This window comes from Cyprinus carpio, chromosome B5 (assembly GCF_018340385.1).
Source record: "Cyprinus carpio isolate SPL01 chromosome B5, ASM1834038v1, whole genome shotgun sequence".
In the NCBI taxonomy this organism is placed as follows: domain Eukaryota; kingdom Metazoa; phylum Chordata; class Actinopteri; order Cypriniformes; family Cyprinidae; genus Cyprinus; species Cyprinus carpio.
This window is the reverse complement of record NC_056601.1, coordinates 7,740,504-7,764,181: the sequence shown is the minus strand read 5'-3', so window position 1 is coordinate 7,764,181 and position 23,678 is coordinate 7,740,504. Positions and strand designations below refer to the sequence as shown.

The window sequence follows — 23,678 nt, the reverse complement described above, 5'->3', positions numbered from 1 at the left end:
TAATGATGTGTCAAACCCTGTTGTCTGTGTGTATCCTACAGAGTCAGTAGTTATATGTGTGCGGTTCTGACAGTTTTTTATTAAAGGGGTGGTTGACTGTTTTTTTTCTAGGCTTGATTGTATTTATGGGGTGCAGTCTAACGTGTGCATGCTTCGTTTTAAAAAAAAAAAATTTTTTCACATAATTTACCTTTATTCCACACCGATCTGTCCCTTCTCTGACAGAAGCCTTGATTATTTCCTGTTTTTATGAAGCCCCTACCTCAGAAATACGTGATGAGCTGAGATTGGTCAGCTGGTTCAGTGTGTTGTGATTCGCTAAACCGCCTCTAGAGCGTGTCTGAACATCCCGCCCCTCAAGCTCAGAATGTGCTCTGGTTGTATTGTAAACAATAACGTCCTCTATATGGCTTATCAATTTGAGACTGATTGAGACGCAGAGAATATTAATGAAGAGGATCGCGCAGAACCTGTGCAAGCACGGCTCTTAATGGTATGTTTGTTTGTTGTTGTCTCATACTTTTAGATACGCTGTTGTTTGTAAATGCTACTGCTTCTGTTAGCTTTTAATATATGGTTTTATTCTGATTAAAGCTTTAATACAGCACAGCAACCGCACACGTGTCCATGTATAACGCTTCTCATTGCTCTGTGAAAATAAGTGATGTAGAGATGCAGAGCAGACCGACACGAGGAACAGGTTTGAGAATCACTGCTTTAGAACATTGGTTTTGAAACTTGTGAATCCATTAGAATTGTTAGAAGACAGAATCGCGATTCATATATGAACAGATTTTTACATGCACCCCTAGTTTTCTCAAGCAGTGCAATAAAGCAGCACAACATGGCCTCGCCCCCTTTGTAACATGTTCCTGGGGGCGGGATTTATCTGGGTTTGTGACCTAACAGACCTGGGAAGATGCTCGTTGTAGTCCCTTACCAGCCGTTTTTGTAGGCATTAAACTGCCAGAATTTTAAGAGACGATATCTCTGTTTGCATTGAACTTTCAGTGCTGGAACTTTGCAGATATTGTTTATACTCAAACAGCAACATTACACTTTGGGAAGTCGTGGCCTAATGGTTAGAGAGTCGGACTCCCAATCGAAGGGTTGTGAGTTCGAGTCTCGGGCCGGCAGGAATTGTGGGTGGGGGGAGTGCATGTACAGTTCTCTCTCCACCTTCAATACCATGACTTAGGTGCCCTTGAGCAAGGCATCGAACCCCCAACTGCTCCCCGGGCGCCGCAGCATAAAATGGCTGCCCACTGCTCCGGGTGTGTGTTCACAGTGTGTGTGTGTGTGTTCACTGCTCTGTGTGTGTGCACTTCGGATGGGTTAAATGCAGAGCACGAATTCTGAGTATGGGTCACCATACTTGGCTGAATGTCACGTCACTTTCACTTTCACGTCACTTTTTACACACTAACTGACGTTAAAAAAGTGAAATCGCAATCAACCACCCCTTTAATAAGATATCTGAGATCAGACATACCAACAAATCAGTTACTGGCGATCCTGCAGGCCATTTAAAATATACAGGTGTCTTTAGTCAGTTTACACCTATTTCGCTTTCTTTTTTAAATGACATTGTTAATCAACTCAAACGTATTGGTTCACCCTTAGATAGAATTCCCTCACGGGTTATTTAAACAAATGTTCAATGTAATGGGTCTGACTCTTTTAAATTTGATTGATAAATGCCTCAAGGAGTTGTTCCTGACTATTTAAAACATGCCTTATTTCAACCCAGACTTCATTTAGATTCCTCTGATTTATCAAATTTTAGAGCCATTTCTAACCTTACATTTTTAGCTGAAATTATAGAGAAAGTAGTTTTTCATCAACTCCAAAGTTTCTTGATCGATTACAAAATTTTTGATGCCTTCCAATCAGGTTTTAGAGAATTTCAATCCACTGAGATGGCTCTTTTAAAACTGTTAAATTACATTCTTTTAGTTACCGACTATGGAGATTCTGTAGCACTGGTACTTTTAGACTTGAGTGCTGCCTTTGACACTGTAGACCACAATGTTCTTCCGTCCCGCTTAGAATAGGTGGTGGGCATTAGAGGTTCAGCCCTAAATTGCCCTACAGTCTTATCTTACGAACAGGTGTTTCTCAGTTAATATTGGCAAATTTCACTCTTCTTCTGTACCTTTGACCTGTGTGGTCCCTCAAGGCTCTACTCTAGCTCCCATGATATTTTCCTTGTATATGCTTCCCCTCAGATCTATCTTTGAGAAGTATGGTATAAGTTATCATTGTTATGCAAATATATTTTCCTTTGAAACATAAGAATTGGACCTGCCTTTTGGATGTTAGAGCATGGATGTCCCTAAATTTTTTAAGTCTTAATGAGAGTAAAACAGAGATTGTGGTGTTTACCACTTCTGATGCACACTGTATACCAAATCTAAATCTTGGTGTTCTGGCACCTTATGTAAAGCCGTATGTAAAAAATCTGGGTGTAGTATTGGACAGTGCCTTAAAGCTTGATAGACAAGTCAACCAAGTTGTGAAGTCAAGCTTCTATTGGTTGCGAACACTGGTAAAAATGAAGACCTTTCTTTCTTTTACTAATTTTGAAAGAGCAATCCATGCTTTTATCACCACGAGGCTTGATTATTGTAACTCTCTTTATTTGGGGATCAGTCATCTTCCTTAAACCGCCTTCAGATGGTTCAAAATGCAGCTGCCAGAGTCCTGACGGGAGCTTAAAAGCATGAGCATATTAAATCTTTAAATGGTTCAGCACCTTTATACCTCTCTGATCTGTTGATAGACCACCAACCTGCAAGAGCACTTAGGTCTGCCAATTTTAGGCTCTTAGTGGTTCATAGTAGAGACCTGCACTCCTGCGGGAGTACCGTGGGACCCACGGGACCCAATGTAACAGGGTGCGGCTCAGGACAACTCTTGATGGGCTAGTGTGGGTGTGGGCAGGAAGAAACTCGTGTGTGTGCGGGATGTGGGAGAATAAAATGATTCATGGGACTCCCGCAAAATATAAATGATCTAAACATAAAGTGTCTAAACAAAAATTGTTATTTATCTGTTGCACAAAAGCAAAAAGAACAACTAATATTAACATTAAAATGATTGACATGCGCAAGCTAGGCATAGTTTCTATTTATAACACGTTTAAAGGGTTGTGCAATGTACCTAATCACAGACTCACAGATTTCTGGAAAGCAATGGCCAATCAGAGGTGATTAAGTTAGAATCCACTCACCGCAGTGCTAAAATTGCTCATTCTCCTCTCATTTTAACACACTTAAGCCCCTTTCACACTGCGATTCCGGAAAATACACTGGTAATGTGTCCCGGCAATTGTTCCCAGGTTGCTAGATTTTGCCCCTTTCACACTGACAGTGATTACCCGGAATATGTGCGTGCGTTCACACACAACCCGTAAAGGTCCCGTGAAGACACGTGATATCAGGGTGTGACGTGTAATATACGAATCGAAAACGCTAGGCACGTTAACTTTCACTTAAGCTGGTGAACGATCTCAGCTTCAGCGCGGAAAGTGAGGAACTAACTGATCTCTGCTTCGCTACAGTTTGCACATATTTGTTTCGTCGCGAACGTTGATCTGCCTTCAAAACATCAGATAAAAGAGTTGCACGATAACGTGCGTCATCACTACGACACGGCATTGGTGCTGGCTTTTGTTCACACAGAGCTCGTTCCGGGACTGAACCCGGCAATGTTACTAGGTCCCCAACCCAGGATCAATCCCGGAATCAGTTCCGGGACGTGTTTGCGTTCACACAGAAGGCGACCCGGCAATGTTCTGGCAATTTTCCGGGTCCAACGTGCAGTGTGAAAGGGGCTTAAGTGTAGACACCGTGAAAGATTTATTGTGCATATATTTATAGTGTTATAACAGAGCTTTATGAGATCGCGATTAACTATTTCAGCTTTTTGTGATAATAAAGGAAGCACACTACTCGCATTCTGCCATGCCAAACCATGCACGCAGCAGCCCATGCTTGCTTTGTGAATGTTGATGCTTAGCCTAAATAACAGATATTTTGTCGGAAGTGTTTATGTTGGGATGTTATGGAGCTTAGGAGATGTTAAAAATCCACTTCATGTAAATTTGTACTGAAAGAAAATCTGTATAGATTACTTTTATGCTTTTATGGGACTTCTGCAGGAGGGAGCGGGACAAAACATGAATGTCGCGGGCAGGAGCGGGACCAGATAAGATATATTTCTGCAGGAGCGGGCAGGCGCAGGACAGAATCTTGTGGGAGCGTCCTGCGCAGGTCTCTAGTTCATGGAACCAGACTCAAGTATAGGGGTGAATGAGCATTCGCCATAGCCGCTCCGAGACTTTTGAATAGTCTTCCTACAGAAATCAGAACCACACGCTCCCCTCTTAGTCCGGGGCATGAGGGGCAGCGGCTTCTTCTGAGCGGCTTTGTCCTCCTTGGCCCATGGCGCTTCCTGGGGATTAAATGGCCCGGCATCCTGGCCCAATGACTGTGTCACGGTGCAGTTCACGTCTGGACCGGGGTTCCGGCAGCTTGCTGCTCTGGCAGCACTGGAGTCCCTCTACGCACCCTTCCTGGACGCACGAGGACACCAGTGTGCATGCTAGGGGAAGAGACGGTCTCTCCAGGAGAGGCGTGCTCAGCATTTAAGAGTGGCGGTGACGAGGCTCCATTCACTTCAGGTGTGCCTCATCACACGCCGCCAGAACCCTCCTCTCCCACACACCCACTCCTGTTTGGAGCCTGGTGAAGAGAGGCGATTAAGGGATGGAGTGATGATGATAATTAGGGAGGGAGGCAGCTGACTCGTCACATCCCCCCCTCCAAGCGTCATCCCCGTCATACGGTCGCCCCCCCACACGGGGGTGCTACCTTCCTCAACCAGGCTCCATATGGTCAGGGTGGGCGAGGCAGGGATTCCTCTCTGGGCAGCTCTCCCTCTCGAACTGCACTGAAACAGGGACAGAAAAAACAGATTTGACTCGATAGCCTCAACCAACCACACTGGGAATATGATAGTAGAGCAAACATCACTTACCCCTTTTGTGGTTGGAAGGCCATCTCAATCGCTTCTCCATACCAGTCCGGGTTTTCATGACCTTTTGCGAGCGAGAGGGGGTCATAAAATCGTAACACCTGCTTTTAAATGCTTCCTATGGAATTTTTGATATCAAATAAAACTTTTGCTTTTGTGAGCAAAAGAGATTTCTTTCAAAAACATTAAAGGTGACATATCATGAAAATCTGACTTTTTCAGGTTTTAAGTGCTAGAATCAGGTCCACGGTGTAACTACCAACCAAGGACAGGTGAAAAAGTTTAACCCAGTAACTTTGTTTTGATAAGCCTTTTTCTGCAATTGTCTAAAAACACGAGCACGTCTGATTTAGCCCCCCAGTGGCGTTGCAAAGGGATCTCATTATGATATTACTGCCCCTTAATTCCACCCACGGTGCAGTAATTTGATTTCGCAAGCGACAACTGTGTACCAGTTCTAATGCCAAGGTGAAAGTTTGAGCAAAACATGCTAACTGTTCTGTCTTTGGCTGCACAGATGAGCACAGAACACTATTTTGAGTCCCAGCCTCTGTGGAGACAAGAGAACAGTGGAATTATTGATTTATTTACTGTATATTGCTGCTGCCACACAGATCTAAAATAAACAAGCAATTCATTTCCCAGCTGTTTACCTTCACAGACATAACCGACTGTTTTTGTATCTCGTGTTTTTAACAAACTTGTGTGTGAATGAGAATTTAGTTTAGTACTCGCATGCTGTGACAGCTGTTTTCTGTACATGCGAAACCAAAAAACCATATAAAAAAAGATTAAACCAGTATGGTTTAAATCGCATGATTTCAGCATGATAAACATGATAATCAGAACCGAAACAGATGTTTTTTTAGCAGGTATGAAAAACAGCGTGTTTCTGCTTCCACTCAAAATAGGCATTTTCAAAATGATATTATAAAAGATCTGTGGGGTATTTTGAACTGAAACTTCACGGACACATTCTGGGGAAACCAGAGACTTACATTACATATTGTAAAAAGGGGCATAATATGTCTCCTTTAAATAATTCTCCTGATCCCAAACTTTTATATGACAGCATATCTCATAGCAATGATAGCAAGTGTAACATATCAGCGTTTAATTACTGTAAGTATATAATATTTCAGTGTTTAATCAAAGGATGGCTCCATCTGTGGATGTATCCATGGCTATTGTTTCTTTTGTAAATGGTGTTTAGAGTTGGTGCTGTCAGTTAAGCAGTGAATTATGCTCACTTCTTTTCTGATCTGTAGGGGGCTTTGGTTCATCTTCCTTACACCAGCATGAATAATCTCTATGTCTGGTTTTTTAATTACCTAGTGTCTTTCCTTCCTCTCACCAAGACCAAAAATATCATGATTAATCACAGTGTCTATTAGTGTTGAATTTAGCCCTGTGGTTCTAGTGGATATATAGAATCTGTGAGTGGTCTGCTATCCATCATGAAGAAAGAGACTGTGTGTGTGACAGCAAGGTAATATTAATAGAAGTTATTTAGGAAGTGTTCGAAAGGCAAAGGTGGGACATATTTTGATTGAGATGTTGAGAAGAAGAAGAAGAATCTGATCCATGTGGTGGCTTGTCTCATTTTCATGTCATTGCTTTCAAATCCTGAAGGCCTCTTGCTGTTTTGCTGCTGGTTCTGGAAGTGCATGATTAAGGAAAAACACAAACTCTTACAGGAATCTGCATGTGTGGTATCTGTATAGTGGCATGAGACTCATCCTCAAGATTAGTGGAGGAAAACTATATTTTCTGTATTATATATAGAGCATACATGAATAAATTGGAATGACAAACTATTTTATATATAGTATATATTATTTTCAGTACATTTCAAATATATAATTACCATTTATTTTATCAACCCTTTTAAAAACTTTTAAAAAGAAAGTTTTTTGTATGCTCATTTTGCAGTTAGCTTTGTCCTCAGATGGTATGGACAGTGTATATATTGGTTTCATTGAATGATAAAGCAGACATCTGGTTTTCGAAGTGGTAAGCAGCATTTGGAATGACAGGGATGAGATAGACGGATAGAGTCTAATGGTCCTGTGGTTAGCTAAGGGCTACTGCAACATGATACTGCACTAGGCTAATGGAGGAGGCCTGTCTGCATGGGCTATCTGTTGCCATTTGATGGTTCAGTAGAGTAAGGGGGAATATGCTTATATATATATATGTATGTATGTATGTATGTATGTGTGTGTGTGTGCATATTTGTCACACTTAAAAGATTCAGATCATCAAACAAATTTTAATATTACACAAAGATAATGCAAGTAAATACAAAATGCAGTTTTTAAAACATGATTTCATTTATTAAGGGAAAAAAGCTGTCCAAACCTACCTGGCCCTACGTGAAAAATGAATCGCCCCCCTGTTAAATCATGAAAGAACTGTGAGTAGCCTGATTTCATTTACATTTACATTTAGTCATTTTGTAGATGCTTTTATCCAAAGTGGCTTACAATTGGGGAATACATAAAGCGATTCTTTTTAGATGCAGACCAAGAAAGTGCTTGTAATACCAAGTTTACAAGACAAGACAAAGACAAAGTTTTTTTTATTTTTATTTTTAGGATGAAGTCAGGTAGCGTCGAAAGAGGTGAGTTTTCAGCTGTCTTTGAAAATTGTCAGGGATTCAGCATTCCGGATAGGGGTGGGAAGATCATTCCACCAGCCAGGAATGGTGAACGAAAATGTTCTGGAAAGTGATTTTGAGCCTCTCTGTGATGGTACCTCTAGGCGTCACTCACTAGCGGATCTCAGACTTCTGGAGGGGATGTAGATATGTAGTAGTGAGTGGAAGTAGGTAGATGCTGAGGCTGGAGCTGTTCTATATGCAAGCTTCAATGTCTTTAACATGATGCAAGCCACAACTAGAGCCTAGAAATGACAAGGGCCTGGACAAGAAGTTGTGCAGCATGCTCTGTTAGAAAGGGCCTGATCTTTCTGATGTTGTGCAATGCAAACCTGCAAGATCGAGCAGACCTGCCAGACCTGTTGAATCCACACAGATTCTCCACAAAATGGCGGCAGTGGCAACAGTGAGAATAAAAGTTATGCCTTCTTTCATTGCATGAACATTTGGGCGACGTTATGCAAATCTTCCCACATCTTGACGTAGACATGTGGGGGCGTGTTAGAATGAGCCATTTTAGGGAGGAGTGGTTGATTCTTAACTTTTATAAAGAATATCTCTTTGGATTTGAGTCTTTAGTCTTTGCAACTTTACAGATCTCCTTTATGCACCAAGAGCTTGTAACACTCCAAAGAGAAAGGAAAAATTTAAATCACATCATATGACCCCTTTAAAGAGCGACACATCATGATCTAAAGAAATTCAAGAACAGATGAGAAACAAAACAGTTGACATGTATCAGTCTGGAAAAGGTTATAAAGCCATTTCTAAGGCTTTGGGACTCCAGTGAACCACAATCAGAGCCATTATCAACAAATGGAGAAAACTTAGTGGTGAACCTTCCCTGGAGTGGCTGGCCTACCAAAATTACTCCAAGAGCGCAATGACGACTCATCCAGGAGGTCATAAAAAAACACAGAACAATATCTTAAGAACTGCCGGCATCACTTCCCTCAGTTAAGGTCAGTGTTCATGATTCAACAATAAGAAAGAGACTGGGCAAAAATGGCATCCATGGGAGAGTTCCAAGGCGAAAGCCACTGCTGACCAAAAAGAACACAAAGGCTCGTCTCACATTTGCCAAAAAATATCTTAATATCCCCAAGACTTCTGGACAAATATTCTGTGGACTGATGAGATAAAAGTTCAACATTTTAGAAGGTGTATGCACAACACAGCATTTCATAAAAAGAATATCATACCAACAGTCAAACATGGTGGTAGTGTGATGGTCTGGGGCTGCTTCAGGACCTGGATGACATGCCATAATTGATGGAACCATGAATTCTGCACTCTATCAGAAAATCCTGAAGGAGAATGTCCGGCCGTCAGTTTGTGACCTCAAGCTCAAACGCACTTGGGTTATGCAGCAGGACAATGATACCAACCACACCAGCAATTCCACCTCTGAATGGCTAAAAAAAAATAATAATAATAAGGTTTTGGAGTGGCCAAGTCAAAGTCCGGACTTAAATTCGATTGAGATGCTGTGGCATGACCTTAAACAGTCCTTTCATGCTCGAAAACCCTCCAATGTGGCTGAATTAAAACAATTGTGCAAAAAAGAGTGGGCCAAAATTCCTTCACAGCGATGTGAAAGACTCATTGCCAGTTTGAGTCTTGCTTGATTGCAGTTGTTACTGCAAAGGGTGGCACAACCAGTTATTAAATTTACGGGGCAATTACTTTTTCACATAGAGCCAGGCAGGTTTGTACAGCTTTTTTCCTTTAATAAATTAAATTATTATTTCAAAACACCATTTTGTGTTTACTCGGGTTATCTATGTGTAATATTAAAATTAGTTTGATGATCTGAATCTTTTAAGTGTGACATATGCAAAAAAAAACAAACAAAAAAACAAATACATAAGGAAGGGGAAAAACCTTTTCACGGCACTGTATATTTAATATGTATGTGAGAGTGAGTGTGTGTGTGTGTGTGTGTGTGTGTGTATATGTAGCCTGATGTGTTTTCTTGGGGTACTGTATGCATGTTGACTGCTGAATTCCTTAAGGTTTTTTGGGTTCATTAATGTTTTTCATTAATGGAGTTTATAGAAGCTTAGTTCATAGAGAAATTGAACATTATTTACTCAACCTCATGTTGTTCCAAACCAATAAGATGTCCATTAATCTTCAAAACACGAACAAAGATATTTTTAATTAAACCTGAGAGATTTCTGCCCCTACACTGAAAGTCCATTCCACCGAAATTTGACAATTTAAAATGTGAAAGAGATCATAAACATAATCCATATGAATTAAGAAGTTTAATCCAAACCTTCTGAAGAGACACAAGTGCTTCATGTGCTTCATGAACAGATTTAATTAAAGCTTTTGTTCATATGTAAACATTGGTGAATGCACAGACATTGAGATCATCAAATATGGTAAACATGGAAGCTCAGCCGTGTTTGCTTGATGCACCAGGACAATCCGTATGGGTTCTTGCTAATCAAACAAGTTATTTATTTGTTATGTGCCATGAGGTTCTATCATCATTTACTCATATTCATACTCATTGCATTGTTTGAAGAACAGACTTTGGATATTTTAGATATTTCTTTTTTTCTTCTTCTTTTTTTCTGGTATTCCAGTCTGACTGCAGAAGATCTTTTTGTCAGATGAATTGATGACTAGATAAGGTGGAGGTGAGTCTCTAGGGAGTGCTTTAATGGTGTACTCGCCATATATCTCCTCTCCCTGTTCACATCTTTACCAGGGACATTCCCTGACAGCTCTTTAACCTCAGTGGGCAGAGAAAGAGAGATGCACAGGAAGAAGAGGAGAAAGAATATAAGAATTACCTCTGCTTTGCTCTTAATGCAAAAATCACATCAATTTATATTTCTGCAACATCAAATCACTAAACAGTCAAACACCCTCATTTTGCTAACCAGATGATTGCATGAACATAGTACTACTGTGCTAGTTCTTTTCAAACACAGCAAGTTCTCATTCATTCTTAAAGTGCAATTGTGCGTGCTAACGTCAGCCGTCTTCTCTCTAATTAGGTCTCCTCGCTACAGAGTCCAGGCTGGAAAGCAGAAAATATGTATCAAATCAGTGGCTTCTCTCCAGAGATCAATATGCTTCCCCTTGGTTCCTCATTTTCTCATTTCTAATAGAGCTCTGATAGGCTCCAATCAGTGCACAGCTCATTTGCAAGAGTAGCCAGAGAAATGGTATAATATCTCTGGAATATTCAACTCAGACATCCAGTTATTTTGGGGGCATGTGCAATTAATTTTTCAGAACTCTCTGGTTATTTCATAACCACTTATGCTAATTTCACACACTACAGTTTTAGACCAGGAGCCAGATTCATGAAATATTCTTAAGAATAAAATTTGCTTCTTATTTTCTGACTGCAAAATAAATAAATAAAAGATTGATTTATAGATACTTTATATAGTGATACAGTCAGACACTAGATATAATTTTTGATATATATAATATAGTACATTTATGTACAGTAAGTGAGGATAGCAAAATAAAGTAGAATGTGACATTATACCCAAAAATTCTTCATACGGTGGACTACCAGTAAAACTTATAAAAATTTGGGACCAAAAACTACTTAGATATTTTGACCTGACCATGTTTTGCTTAAGTATTTTTTTGAATAGCTAATGCAACCTTTTTACACCACAGACTGAACAAAATTAAGCATTGCTTGGTTATTGGTTGACCTTAACTGGTATTATCTAATTGTGTACTTAAATTTAACAGCTGACAGCTATTCAGCCTAATTTATTACATACCTTTCTATCAAAGTTATCTGACATTATCAAGATGAATTTGTTCTGACACAGTTTAACTCTGAGTTCTTTTCATATTTTATTACCATTTTCTAAACTATAGCGAATAAACTGTGATAATGTGAGAAATGTTGAAGGCATCTGAATACATTTTGGTTTGACTGTTTTTATACTTTAATACTTTTTCAAGTATTGCATTTTATTATAGACTAATGTTAAAGTCTTTTAACATTTTTTTTCAGATGTTTGTGAATCTGATCCTAAGTTTGAATCCAAGCACAGTAATGTTTTTCTGGTTTTCCCCATCACTCTTTGACTTTGTTTGTGTGACATTGTGTTATTTATGTCATATTGTGTATCTCTGTAGCACTCTAAACAGTAGTATCTACCAGGTGGCTGTGTGATGCTGTACAGTCACTCAGCCGACAGGGTGATCTGTGTGGTATATGGTAACCATGTTCTCTGGCATTCAGCATTGTTAGTATGATAGCCCTATTGATCAATCTGCTGTTAAATGTTTAAAAATAGCCCCGCAGGGAGCAAAGATGGATCATGTTTGGATCCACAAGAGTGTGCCAAGTCCTGTCTGGTCTTGTGGTTTACTGGAAGAACATTCACCTATAAAATAAACCCCTTCATTCATACAGCACTCAATCTCCCAGTACGTGTGAGGTTGGGAGTGAAATTTATTTCATTTTTTTTTTGTTAGTGCTTTGTCGATTTCTCTTGTAGTTTGCATTATTTAATAAGCCAAAATTTTGGACAAGTAAGTATAATAGTCATTTTGTTTTGTAGTTTTGGCATCAGACAGAATGTAGATTGTTTTACAGTCTGTTGCAATTATGAGCGTAATGACCGCTGGATGGCTGCTCCCTCGAGCAATAGCACACTGTTTCTCTGTTTCTCTCCTCCTATAAGATGACATCCTCATTAAATGTTCTTCTGCATACTGGGCTTTCAGTCCTCTGGGGTCCTTGATGAGAGGTCTAATGACAGATGAATATTCCTAGATCTTGCCATCCAGACCTTGGCTCTCATAGAGATAATCTGATTATCCCAGACACTAGAACTTTACGTCAGTGGAAAATTAGAGGCTAGTATGCGTTCTTCCTCATCCTCTGTGCTCTTCAATTCGCTGTAGACACACTGTATAAGCAGCTCTGTTCCAAAACTGCATCACTTCCTACTGCCTACCCTTACCAAAAAGTAGTATACTTCAAGTTTATTTTATTAAGTATACTTAAGTAAAGTTCAAGTATATTTAGACTTTTTGTAAGCATAAGCCAAGTACACTTAAATGTCATTTTAAGTATATTTCTGAGGAGTACATAAATCCCATTTCTGAGAAGTACATAAAAAGTAAACTAAAAGCATACTTTCCTATTTTTTAGTTTAAAAGAAGTATACTAATAGCACACTTGAATAAACTTATTTTTCGTAAGGGTATGCAGTCAGCTACCTTCTAAAAGAGCATCTTAAAAAGTAATTGAAACTCATAATTGACTGATTTGGAACAATTTATATACAATAAGCAGAAAGAAAGTACACCCCACCAATTGCATTCCGCACAGGATTTTAAATTGATTTCAACAGTTTGGTGTAAGCATGTTGCTAAGCTAATGATATGATTACTCTAAAGGCCCGTTCTTTTCGTTCTTTGTTTTGGGGCAAAAAGAAGTTCGAAAAGGCTGAGCAATGGTGTACCGTTTCCGAACATTCCAACACCCCCGTGCTGCTGGAGGCGGGGGGAGATTAATGTAAACATGTTGCACTGCTTGCGCCTATCCCCTTAACAAAACAACAATGAAATGATGAAGTGTAGGCAATCTAGGTGTGAGATGAGCCCCAATGGTCACAATATTATAGACAAAAGAATAATGATTAGCAGCAGTTCAGAGTCAAGTATAATATTTGCCATACAAAAGAACCATTCTATTTCCATAATCAGTCTTTTATGGGAAGTTTGTTAGTTTGTTACTTTATTTTTTTAGTGTTAAATTGTTACACCTTTTTATATTTTATGTGGTGTCATGATTTACTTTTGATAAAAGCAAAGTTTTATTATTGTATATTCATTTGGCATTTCATTTATTGTACTTGCTACCTTATATCTTTATTCTTTCCTTTCATCTTTTCATGGCTTCGTACAGGTGTGGATATAGTTGTCCCAGCTCAGCTATTCGACACGGTGTATTCAGGAGATGTTGTTCTATGCTCGGACCTCCGTAGAATGAGAAATGAACCTGGGTGAAAAAATAAGGTGGAGTTTCAGAACACACCCACTGATTGCGTAACCGCCTTGGATCAATGGAAGCTCAAAGGTGTTTAGGAGCCAAAACAAACTCCCCTAGAATGTTCGCTTTGGTCAGCTATTTCGAACTGCGGAAACAAACTCAAAATGAACTTCGTTTTGGCCAGATTTTGTTCGAAATGATGTCAAAACATTTACCTCTCCGACTACTCTACAAGTATATTGGGGCCTTAAGCATCAAAAAGTATAGTCAAATACTTAGTTAAATAATACATGTTTACATACACAGACTATATTGATATTGATTCAGCATTGAATGATATATACATAGATTTGGTCAGTAAAGCAAACAAACAAACAAACTAAAAACAAATCATACATTTATTCAGCAAGGATGCATTAAAGCGATTTAAAGTAACAGTAAGGACATTTTTAATGTAACAGAAATGCGTGATTTCAAATGAATGCTGTACTTTTGAGCTTTCAGTTCATGGAAAGTAAGAGAAAGAAATGTATTAAGATTTCTACAAAAATATTAAGCACCTGTTTTCAACATTGATAAAAAGAAATATTTTTGAGCACCAAATCATCATATTAGAATGAAAGATCGTATGACACTGAGACTAGAGTAATGGCTACTGAAAATGTAGCTTTTAAAATGACATTTTACAATATATTATCATAGAAACTGTAATAATATTTGAAACTATTATTTTTTTCACTTTATTTTAGCCAGTATGGTAGCATAAGTTTATCTGTTTAATGACATTTTTGTTTTATTTTTTATTTATTTTATTTGAAAATACTTGGTTTCCCTTGTGAAAATTTGCAAATGTGATCACACCCAACACAGGCTCTGTGTCACTAATTAACATTAAGGGTAAGAAATAGACATTAATAGAAATAATAATGCCAACTAAGAGAAAGATTTTGCTCAATTGATTTGTCCCTTTAGGCTCTGCTGTGTCTCGTTAATGACAGTGCAGTCACAGGAAATGAATCAAATCTCTAATTGTCTTCAGTGGGATGAGAAGCACACTCACAGGAATTTGATTACAGCCTCTGTGTTCATATGCTGTCTCTGAATTTATTATAGACCATTCTCGTTAATTTTTGTTATAAATGTCTGGAAAAGTGTGTAAAGGATAGAGGAGCCACAGTATTAGCTACTGGCAATTTGCAGATGTATTATATATATTTTACAGTGAACGGTAAAAGAACAGTTGTGATTTTTCCACATGACAAATAGTTGAAGATGTCAACAAACACAACAACAGCATAAATGTAGGCAGCGAAACAATAAATAGTAACATAGCTTTATTTATTCATGCCCCAGTGCATTGCTGAGTGTCACGACACGCACACAGACAGGTAGATCCAAAAGCAGTATGTTTATTGGGGTGATCCAAATCTCATTATCAGCCAGGCAAAGGTCAAAATCCAGGTAATCCGTCCAAAACAAGAAACATAGACAACATCAGAAACACGAAAAACCAGGGAACCAGGAAAACGCAGGGTGACATTCAACAAGGACTCCGTAACAATGACAGAACAACCAGGGTATTTATACACAGGTGCAAACAATGTAAGTGGTGACAGCTGAATACAATGAACAGTGATGAGCAGCTAAGGCTAGTGGGAAATGAAGTTCTGAAGGGGGTGACACTAAGGGGAAGTGAGACCTCTAGTGGACACCCAGGGAACACAAACCAGACACCGTGACACTACCCCCCCTCTAAGGAGCAGCTTCTAGATGCTCCTCAGAATAAACCAAACACAAAACAAAGAGACCAGGAGGGAGGTGGACTGGTGGAGGCAGAACAGGGGGAGGGATGGCGGGCCAGGCCCGTGTAGGGGAACTGGGACCGGCAGCGATGGCTCCCCTGGTAGCCCAGGTGGCTTGGTCAGATCAGGGGCCCATGGTGGACCCGAAAGTTCAGGGGACCACGAGGGACCAGGCAGTTCAGGTGGCCACGGTGGACCCGAAAGTTCAGGGGACCACGAGGGACCAGGCAGTTCAGGTGGCCACGGTGGACCCGAAAGTTCAGGGGACCACGAGGGGCCAGGCAGTTCCGGTGGCCACGGCGGATCAGTCCATTCTCGTTGTGCAGACGGCCAGGGAGGAATTCGCCATTTGAGTGGCCCGAATGGAACCTGCCAATCGGGGAGCCAGTAAGGAGCAGGCTGTGGCGATGGCCAGGTTACAGCATTGGGAACGGCATCGGGAACGGCCTCGGACAAGGGCACCGCCTCGGGAACGGCCTTGGACACAGGTATCGCCTCCGGAACCATCTCGGGCCCCGCATCGGCCTCCGGAACAGCATCGGGCACCGCCTCGGGAATGGCCTCAGGAACGGCCTCGGACAAGGACACCGCCTCGGGAACGACCTCGGCATCGGGCACCGCCTCGGGAACGGTCTCAGGAACGGTCTCAGGAACGGCCTCAGGAACGGCCTCAGGAACGGCATTGGACAAGGACCCCGCCTCGGGAACGGCCTCGGGCACAGCCTCGGGAACGACCTCGGGCTCGACCTCGGGCTCGACTTCGGGCACCGCCTCGGGAACGGCCTTGGCATCGGGCACCGCCTCGGGAACGGCCTCGGCCTCGGGCACCGCCTCGGGAATGGCCTTGGACAGGCCTCGGCCTCCGGAACCAACTCGGGCATCGGGCACCACCTCAGGAACGACCTCGGCCTGCGCATCAGCCACCGCCTCGGGAACGACCTCGGCCTGCGCATCGGGCACCGCCTCGGGCACGGCCTCGGCCTCCGGAACCAACTCGGGCACCGCCTCGGTCTCTGGAACAACAACGGGCACCGCCTCGACCTGCGGAACGGCATCGGGCACCGCCTCCGCATCGGGAAACGGCATCGGTCACCGCCTCGACCTCCAGAACGGCATCGGGCACCGCCCTGACCTCCAGAACAGCCTCAGTCTCGGGCATTACATCGGGAACCGTCTCTGGCACCATCTCTGGCACCGCATCGGGCACCGCCTCGGCATCGAGCACCGCCTCGGCATCGGGCACCACCTCGGCAACGGGCACCGCCTCGGCCACCGCCTCGGCATCGGGCACCGCCTCGGGCACCGCCTCGGCATCGGGCACCGCCTCGGCATCGGACATTGCATCGGGAACCGCCTCGGCCACCGCATCAGGCACCGTCTCGGGCACCGCCTCGGCATCGGGCACCGCCTCGGCATCGGACATTGCATCGGGAACCACCTCGGCCACCGCATCAGGCACCGCCTCGGCATCGGGCACCGCCTCGGGCACCGCCTCGGCATCGGGCACCGCCTCGGCAACGGGCACCGCCTCGGCATCGGACATTGCATCGGGAAACCGCCTCGGCCACCGCCTCGGGCACCGCCTCGGCATCGGGCACCGCCTCGGCATCGGACATTGCATCGGGAACCACCTCGGCCACCGCATCAGGCACCGCCTCGGCATCGGGCACCGCCTCGGGCACCGCCTCGGCATCGGGCACCGCCTTGGCAATGGGCACCGCCTCGGCAACGGCCACCGCCTCGGCCGCCTCCATTGCATCGGGAACCGCCTCGGCCACCGCATCAGGCACCGCCTCGGCATCGGGCACCGCCTCGGGCACCGCATCGGGCACCGCCTCGGCATCGGGCACCGCCTCGGCATCGGGCACCGCCTCGGCATCGGGCACAGCCTCGGGCACCGCCTCGGCATCCAGAACCACCTCGAGCCCCGCCTCGGGAACCTCGGGCACGTCCACCTGGACGACAGCGGCCCGCTCGGGAACGTCCTCCTGGACGGCAGCGGCACGCTCGGGAACGTCCTCCTGGACGGCAGCAGCCCGCTCGGGAACCTCCTCCTGGACGGCAGCGGCCCCCGCTCGGGAACGTCCTCCTGGACGGCAGCGGCCCGCTCGGGAACGTCCTCCTGGACGGCAGCGGCCCGCTCGGGAACGTCCTCCTGTACGGCAGCGGCCCGCTCGGGAACGTCCTCCTGGACGGCAGCGGCCTGCTCGGGAACGACCTCCTGGACGGCAGCGACCTGCTCGGGAACGTCCTCCGGGCTTCGAGTAACGGCTGACGCCTGTCTCCTCCTCCTGCGGCCTCTATGATGGCGAGCCGGTGGCTCCTTGACGGAAGACTCAGGCGTTGAGTCAACCATCTTGTGCTGTGGTGCTGGGCCGGCGGCCATCCCGTGCTGTGGTGCTGGGCACGCTGAGCTGGCAGCCATCCTGTGCAATGGCGCTGGGCTGGCGGCCATCTTGCGCTGTGGTGCTGAACTGGTGGCCATCCTGGGCATTGGCGCTGGCTCAGCGGCCGTGATGTGAACACTCCTGGGAATCTCCGGGATCTGGCACATCCTGGAAAAGTAACCCAACAATGTCTCCGCGGCCATTTTGGGCTGTGGCGCTGGGCTGGCAGCCATCTTGTGCTGTGGCGCTGGGCTGGCGGCCCTCTTGTGCTGTGGCGCTGGGCTGGCGGCCCTCTTGTGCTGTGGCGCTGGGCTGGCGGCCATCTTGTGCTGTGGCGCTGGCTCAGCCGATGTGACGTTAACCCCCTTGGGAACGTCTAGGATTTTGGACAGCATAGTAAAATAATCCAAAACCGTTTCCGTCGCCCTCTTCTCCGCAGACACAGTCTCGGCGGACGTGTGCCTCCTCCCCCTTCTCCGTTCGTGATGGAGAGACGGCGGCTCCGATCCGTCCCTCATGAGCCCAGGGTCGACGGGGGGCCATGGTGGAGAGCGATGCCGGACCTCCTCTCGACCACTCCCTCCTCTGCGACCTCCCCGGGTCCCACGGAAAACAACCAGGCGGGTTCCCTCAAACTTACTCCCTCTCTCCCGCTCGATGGCTGGGGGAGAATCCTCAAAAAACATATCGCTGGATCTAGGTATTGACGGAGTCCTTCTGTCACGACACGCACACAGACAGGTAGATCCAAAAGCAGTATGTTTATTGGGGTGATCCAAATCTCATTATCAGCCAGGCAAAGGTCAAAATCCAGGTAATCCGTCCAAAACAAGAAACATAGACAACATCAGAAACACGAAAAAACCAGGGAACCAGGAAAACGCAGGGTGACATTCAACAAGGACTCCGTAACAATGACAGAACAACCAGGGTATTTATACACAGGTGCAAACAATGTAAGTGGTGACAGCTGAATACAATGAACAGTGATGAGCAGCTAAGGCTAGTGGGAAATGAAGTTCTGAAGGGGGTGACACTAAGGGGAAGTGAGACCTCTAGTGGACACCCAGGGAACACAAACCAGACACCGTGACACTGAGAACTCGATTACCACATTTATCACAGTTTTATTATCCACAGATTCCACATGTTGCTTAGATGCTCACATTTCACATAAATTCGGATTTTTTTGTGCTTCTAGTTTATGTGCAGGGCCTATTAAGATTTATTTGCTGTACCAGATTTTCTCAGACTGTATGCTTTTGTTGCTTTTTGATGTTTGTTTGCACTGATCTTTTAAGTTATTCCCTTTTGCGCATACAGTAGTTCTGCCCCAATTATAATCATTTACAATATATATATGTGACCCTGGACCACAAAACCAGTCTTAAGTCGCTAGCATTAGCAATAGCCCAAAATACATTGTATGGGTCAAAATTATCGATTTTTCTTTTATGCCAAAAATCATTAGGCTATTAAGTAAAGGTCATGTTCCATGAAAATATTTTGTAAATTTCCTACCGTAAATATATATAAACTTAATTTTTGTATAGTAATATGCATTGCTAAGAATTCATTTGGAAAATTTCAAAGGGGATTTTCTCAGAATTTAGGTTTTTTTGCACCCTCACATTCCAGATTTTCAAATAGTTGTATATCGACCAAATATTGTCAGATCCTAATAAATTAAATTAAATTTAAATTAAATTTATGCATTTAGCAGACGCTTTTATCCAAAGCAACTTACAGTGCATTCAGGCTATCAATTTTTTACCTATCATGTGTTCCCGGGGAATCGAACCCCCAACCTTGTGCTTGTTAATGCAATGCTCTACCACTTGAGCTACAGGAGCACTAATAATTAATAGACCATACATCAATGGAAAGCTTATTTATTCAGCTTTCAGATGATGTATAAATCTCAATTTCAAAAAATTGACACTTAAGACTGGTTTTGTGGTCCAGGGTCACATATTTATGCATGTATTGAAGTAGCTGACATGAAGGTTATATTCCATATAAAGATCTTTTAATTATTTAATCATTAGCCAATGCATACATGTTTATGACCTCATATTAATTGAGAAAGTATATTGTAGTTACCGTACAGTATACACTGCTTTTCCTTTACTATGTTGGAGAGAAAGTGTGTTTTTTTAGGTGAACTAACACTTTAAGTTTTGTGTTAAGGCTGGACAGTATATCGAGTTTGTACAATATATATTGATGTATTTTTTTTTTTTTTTACAAATGATATGGAATGAGGCAATACTATTTATATCGATATAGGCCTAGTTTAATATGAGTGCAGAATAGAGGGGGACACTGCAAATGGTATTGAAGTTGGAATGCAAGCACTGGATAATTGGCCCAGGTTAAATTGTTAACCATTACACTCTCTCATGTCTGGTTAGCAGATGCTCTTGTCATTACTGTGGTAATCTTGTGAAGATTGTTTTCAGCATTCCTTCAATCCCCATATCACTCAAAAAAACACAAACCTGTGATGCAAGGCCTGCAGAAAACATCTAACCCACCAGACCACTGAGACAATGTCATGCATTTTGGCTACTGAACACATATTCATTTAGTATGTCAAGACAATTTTCAGGCTTTAGAGGAAGTGTGGGCGTTCCACCATTGTTTCTCCCACCCTCCGAATGAGATAAAACTGTTTCAGTGCCGTCTCCTTTTTTCCTGATGTCAGGTGGCATTCATCCAGTTTTAAAAGATGAATCACTACAATTCCTTTCAAACCACAAGGATGGCAATATTTGGCAACCCACCCTGCACTGGACTTGGTTTAGAATCTTTTCATTTTAAAACAAAAATGTTTGGCTAAAGAGATACTATTGTACGGTCATCTTTCATTCGGATGCATGAAACAGTAACCGATATAGACTTTAGCAGTAATAAATAAATGATAATTAAGAAAATGTCAGTCACACAAATTCCCTACAGTGCTGTAATAAATGAAATACTCAGAGGAGTGGAGATGTAGCAATGGAATTTGGCTCCGACAGCTTTACTGCTCTTGCCAAAAATGCCATTTTAAAGCTAAAGCAAGAGAGATAAAGGGACAGATGTAGGCACGATGAGCCGGTTGCCTTAGAAACAGCTGTGTAAGAGAGCAGAGGGGGTTTAAGGATCTGTATGTGTCTGCTGAATCAGCATTCTCCATGATCCCCTAACAATTACAGACAATATGTTTGAGCAATTTGCAATAAATGGGTGCTAGGAGAAATCTTCTCTTAGCATGCCTCATAAACATTTTGTGTGTGGCCCGGTGTTGTATATGCTCGTGAATCAAAGACAAACTCTGTCAGTTTCACTCACTAGTCTAAAACGATATTCTTTACAGAGCGGTGACCAATAGATTGCATTTCACAGATTCTTTTTTACCCTTGCAAAGACCCTGGGATCTCTGCAAAAAGCAATTACTTGGACAGTAGGAAGGAATATGGCTGTATAGATATGGATGTGTTATTGTGAATTGTGTTAAAGAGATTATTACAGGTGCTGTTACTGAAGGATATGGGGTTCAAGAGAAGCCTGTGGTGATGTGGTCTCCTCCAGGTTCTTCTAATGTTTATTTCTCTCTGTACCTCTGTTCCTTCTCAGTTACTGCTCTCATTACTTCTGTCTCTTTGCAGGCCAATGATGCCTCAGGGAACACCTGGAACTGGCTCTACTTCATCCCACTCATCATCATCGGCTCTTTCTTCATGCTCAACTTGGTTCTGGGGGTGCTGTCAGGGTGAGTCTGAAATCAGTCATCAAATTAGTCCCAACTGCGTGGGAATTTTTTGGAACTCTGTGTTGTACACATGCAAGTTAACTTTTTCAGGATTCTTAAAAAGTGTTTTAAAAATATTTCTTGAAAGTACATTCCTGGCTGGTGGTTGCTAAAGATGACATTAGTCATTAATGGTAAAATGGAGGAACTGTTTAATTATTTATCTATTTGAGAATGCCTTATATTCAGAAATTAATTAAATTAAAGTAAAATTTAATTTAATTTAATTAAAGTAACAAAGCGAATGCGGTGAGGAAGGATTTGTTCAAATTAGAATTTAGCTTGAATTTAATTAATTCAAATTATTTAGGTTATTTTTTTCCTTTTTTAAAAAAAAAAATAATAATAATATACATTATATTTCAGTCTAATTCAGTATGAATTACCCATAAACGTATTATTATACAACCTATGGGATATTTCCAAAAACATAAGGTGGTAAATTATAACTCTTTGAGAATAATCAGAATTAATTAAAATGAATAAGTAAAAAAAAAAAATATTATTCATTATTGCTTTGAATTCCTATTCCTTGCAATTAGTTAAGTCTTCCTATCATTTGCACTTGGTCGGTTCAGTTCAGATTTCAGTCCACGAGTTGAAAGGAATCTTGGTTTGCAGTGTTGTTATATGATCATCTGGTTTACTCTTGTCTCAGTAGAAAGGGATGCAAATTTCATATAACCCACTGAACTAATCATTCACCTTTAGAATTCATTATCTTGTTTGGCTGCACACATAAATTTAAACAATTTGAAGCCAATACAGAGCATGCAGTATCCCATTTAATGCTTATATGGGAAGCAAACAAACAGCATTCCTTTAAAATTATTCAAGGGATGCATCTTATAGCTGTTAGGTGGGCTCTTTTGAAATAAATGGGCTTTCCTAAACCATTGAAAGCCTCGTAAAATAATTTCTGTCCTACAGGTTGGAATATGTTCACCAACAGCTTATGCATATCCAGAGTAAAAGCAACTTTAAGTGCAATAGAGCCCTGTTTCTCAATTCGATTAAGCAGCTCTATTTTGCCAATGCAGTGTTGATCACAAGTAGGTTTTTCCTCCATCAATTGTGATTGAGCCAAAAGCCACATACACTCTCTATAAAACAAATAACACACCCTCACACTAAAGCATCTTTATTTTTCCCTCATGCTTTACGTCTCTCTCTCTCTCTCTCTTATTCTCTCTCACACACACAAATACTGTTTTAATGGAAAGTCTCTGGATGAATGCTTTATGGTGAACTATAGCTGCTTGTGGGATTTGAATTCATGATTTCCTGGAAATCCTCAATCTAATGTTGACTGTATTTCACTGAATGGCTCTTCATGTCTGTGTTGCTGTTGTGTGGCATTCAATATTTATTGTTGCTCCTTCAGAGGCGCTCTAATGTCCTTTGACATCTCTGCTTTCAAGGCTTTAGTCGAAAAGATTCATTCTCACGTGGTGATGCTGGTCTCTCTCTGAGGAGTACAGTAATCCCAGAAAGACAGGAGAGCTATGAGAGTGAGAGTCTTTCTCTTCATGCTTTATCTTTGGCATGATTTCATCAAAGAACACTGAAAATGGATCACACAAAAATAATAAGCAGCACAGTTGGTGTATTATAAGTAGCAAATCATTATATTATAATGATTTTTGTAGGATCATGTGACACTGAGTAATTGCTACTGAAAATTCAGCTTTGCCATCAAAGAAATAAATGACATTTTAAAATGTATTTAAAAAGAAAACAGTTTTTTAAACTGTAATATTTCAAAATATTTTTACTGTGTTTTTAATCCGATAAATGTAGCCAGAGTGTATGTTTTTTAGACAGAAGTGTATGTAACAAATAAGACAATTGTTGACATACAGTAAGATTATAGAGCCATTTCATTTGGGTCACATTTGGTGTTTTTGAGAAATAAGAAGTGTTTGAGTTTTGTGTTTTGATTTTTGTAGGACATTACTGAGATTTCTTCAAAAATTCTAGTGGAGACGTGAGGTTGCTTGGA

At 42.2% G+C, this 23,678-nt stretch overlaps 1 protein-coding gene across 13 annotated transcripts in view; it reads left to right on the top strand.

Annotated features, from left to right (window-relative positions):
* cacna1ba (calcium channel, voltage-dependent, N type, alpha 1B subunit, a) overlaps positions 1-23,678 on the top strand; it is a 110,050-nt gene that overhangs the window by 32,107 nt on the left and 54,265 nt on the right. For all 13 annotated transcript variants that reach the window (XM_042724031.1, XM_042724027.1, XM_042724026.1 and 10 more), the window contains exon 7: positions 21,534-21,637. In XM_042724031.1, the coding sequence (XP_042579965.1) occupies positions 21,534-21,637 (104 nt within the window). The remainder of the gene's footprint in view (positions 1-21,533; positions 21,638-23,678) is intronic.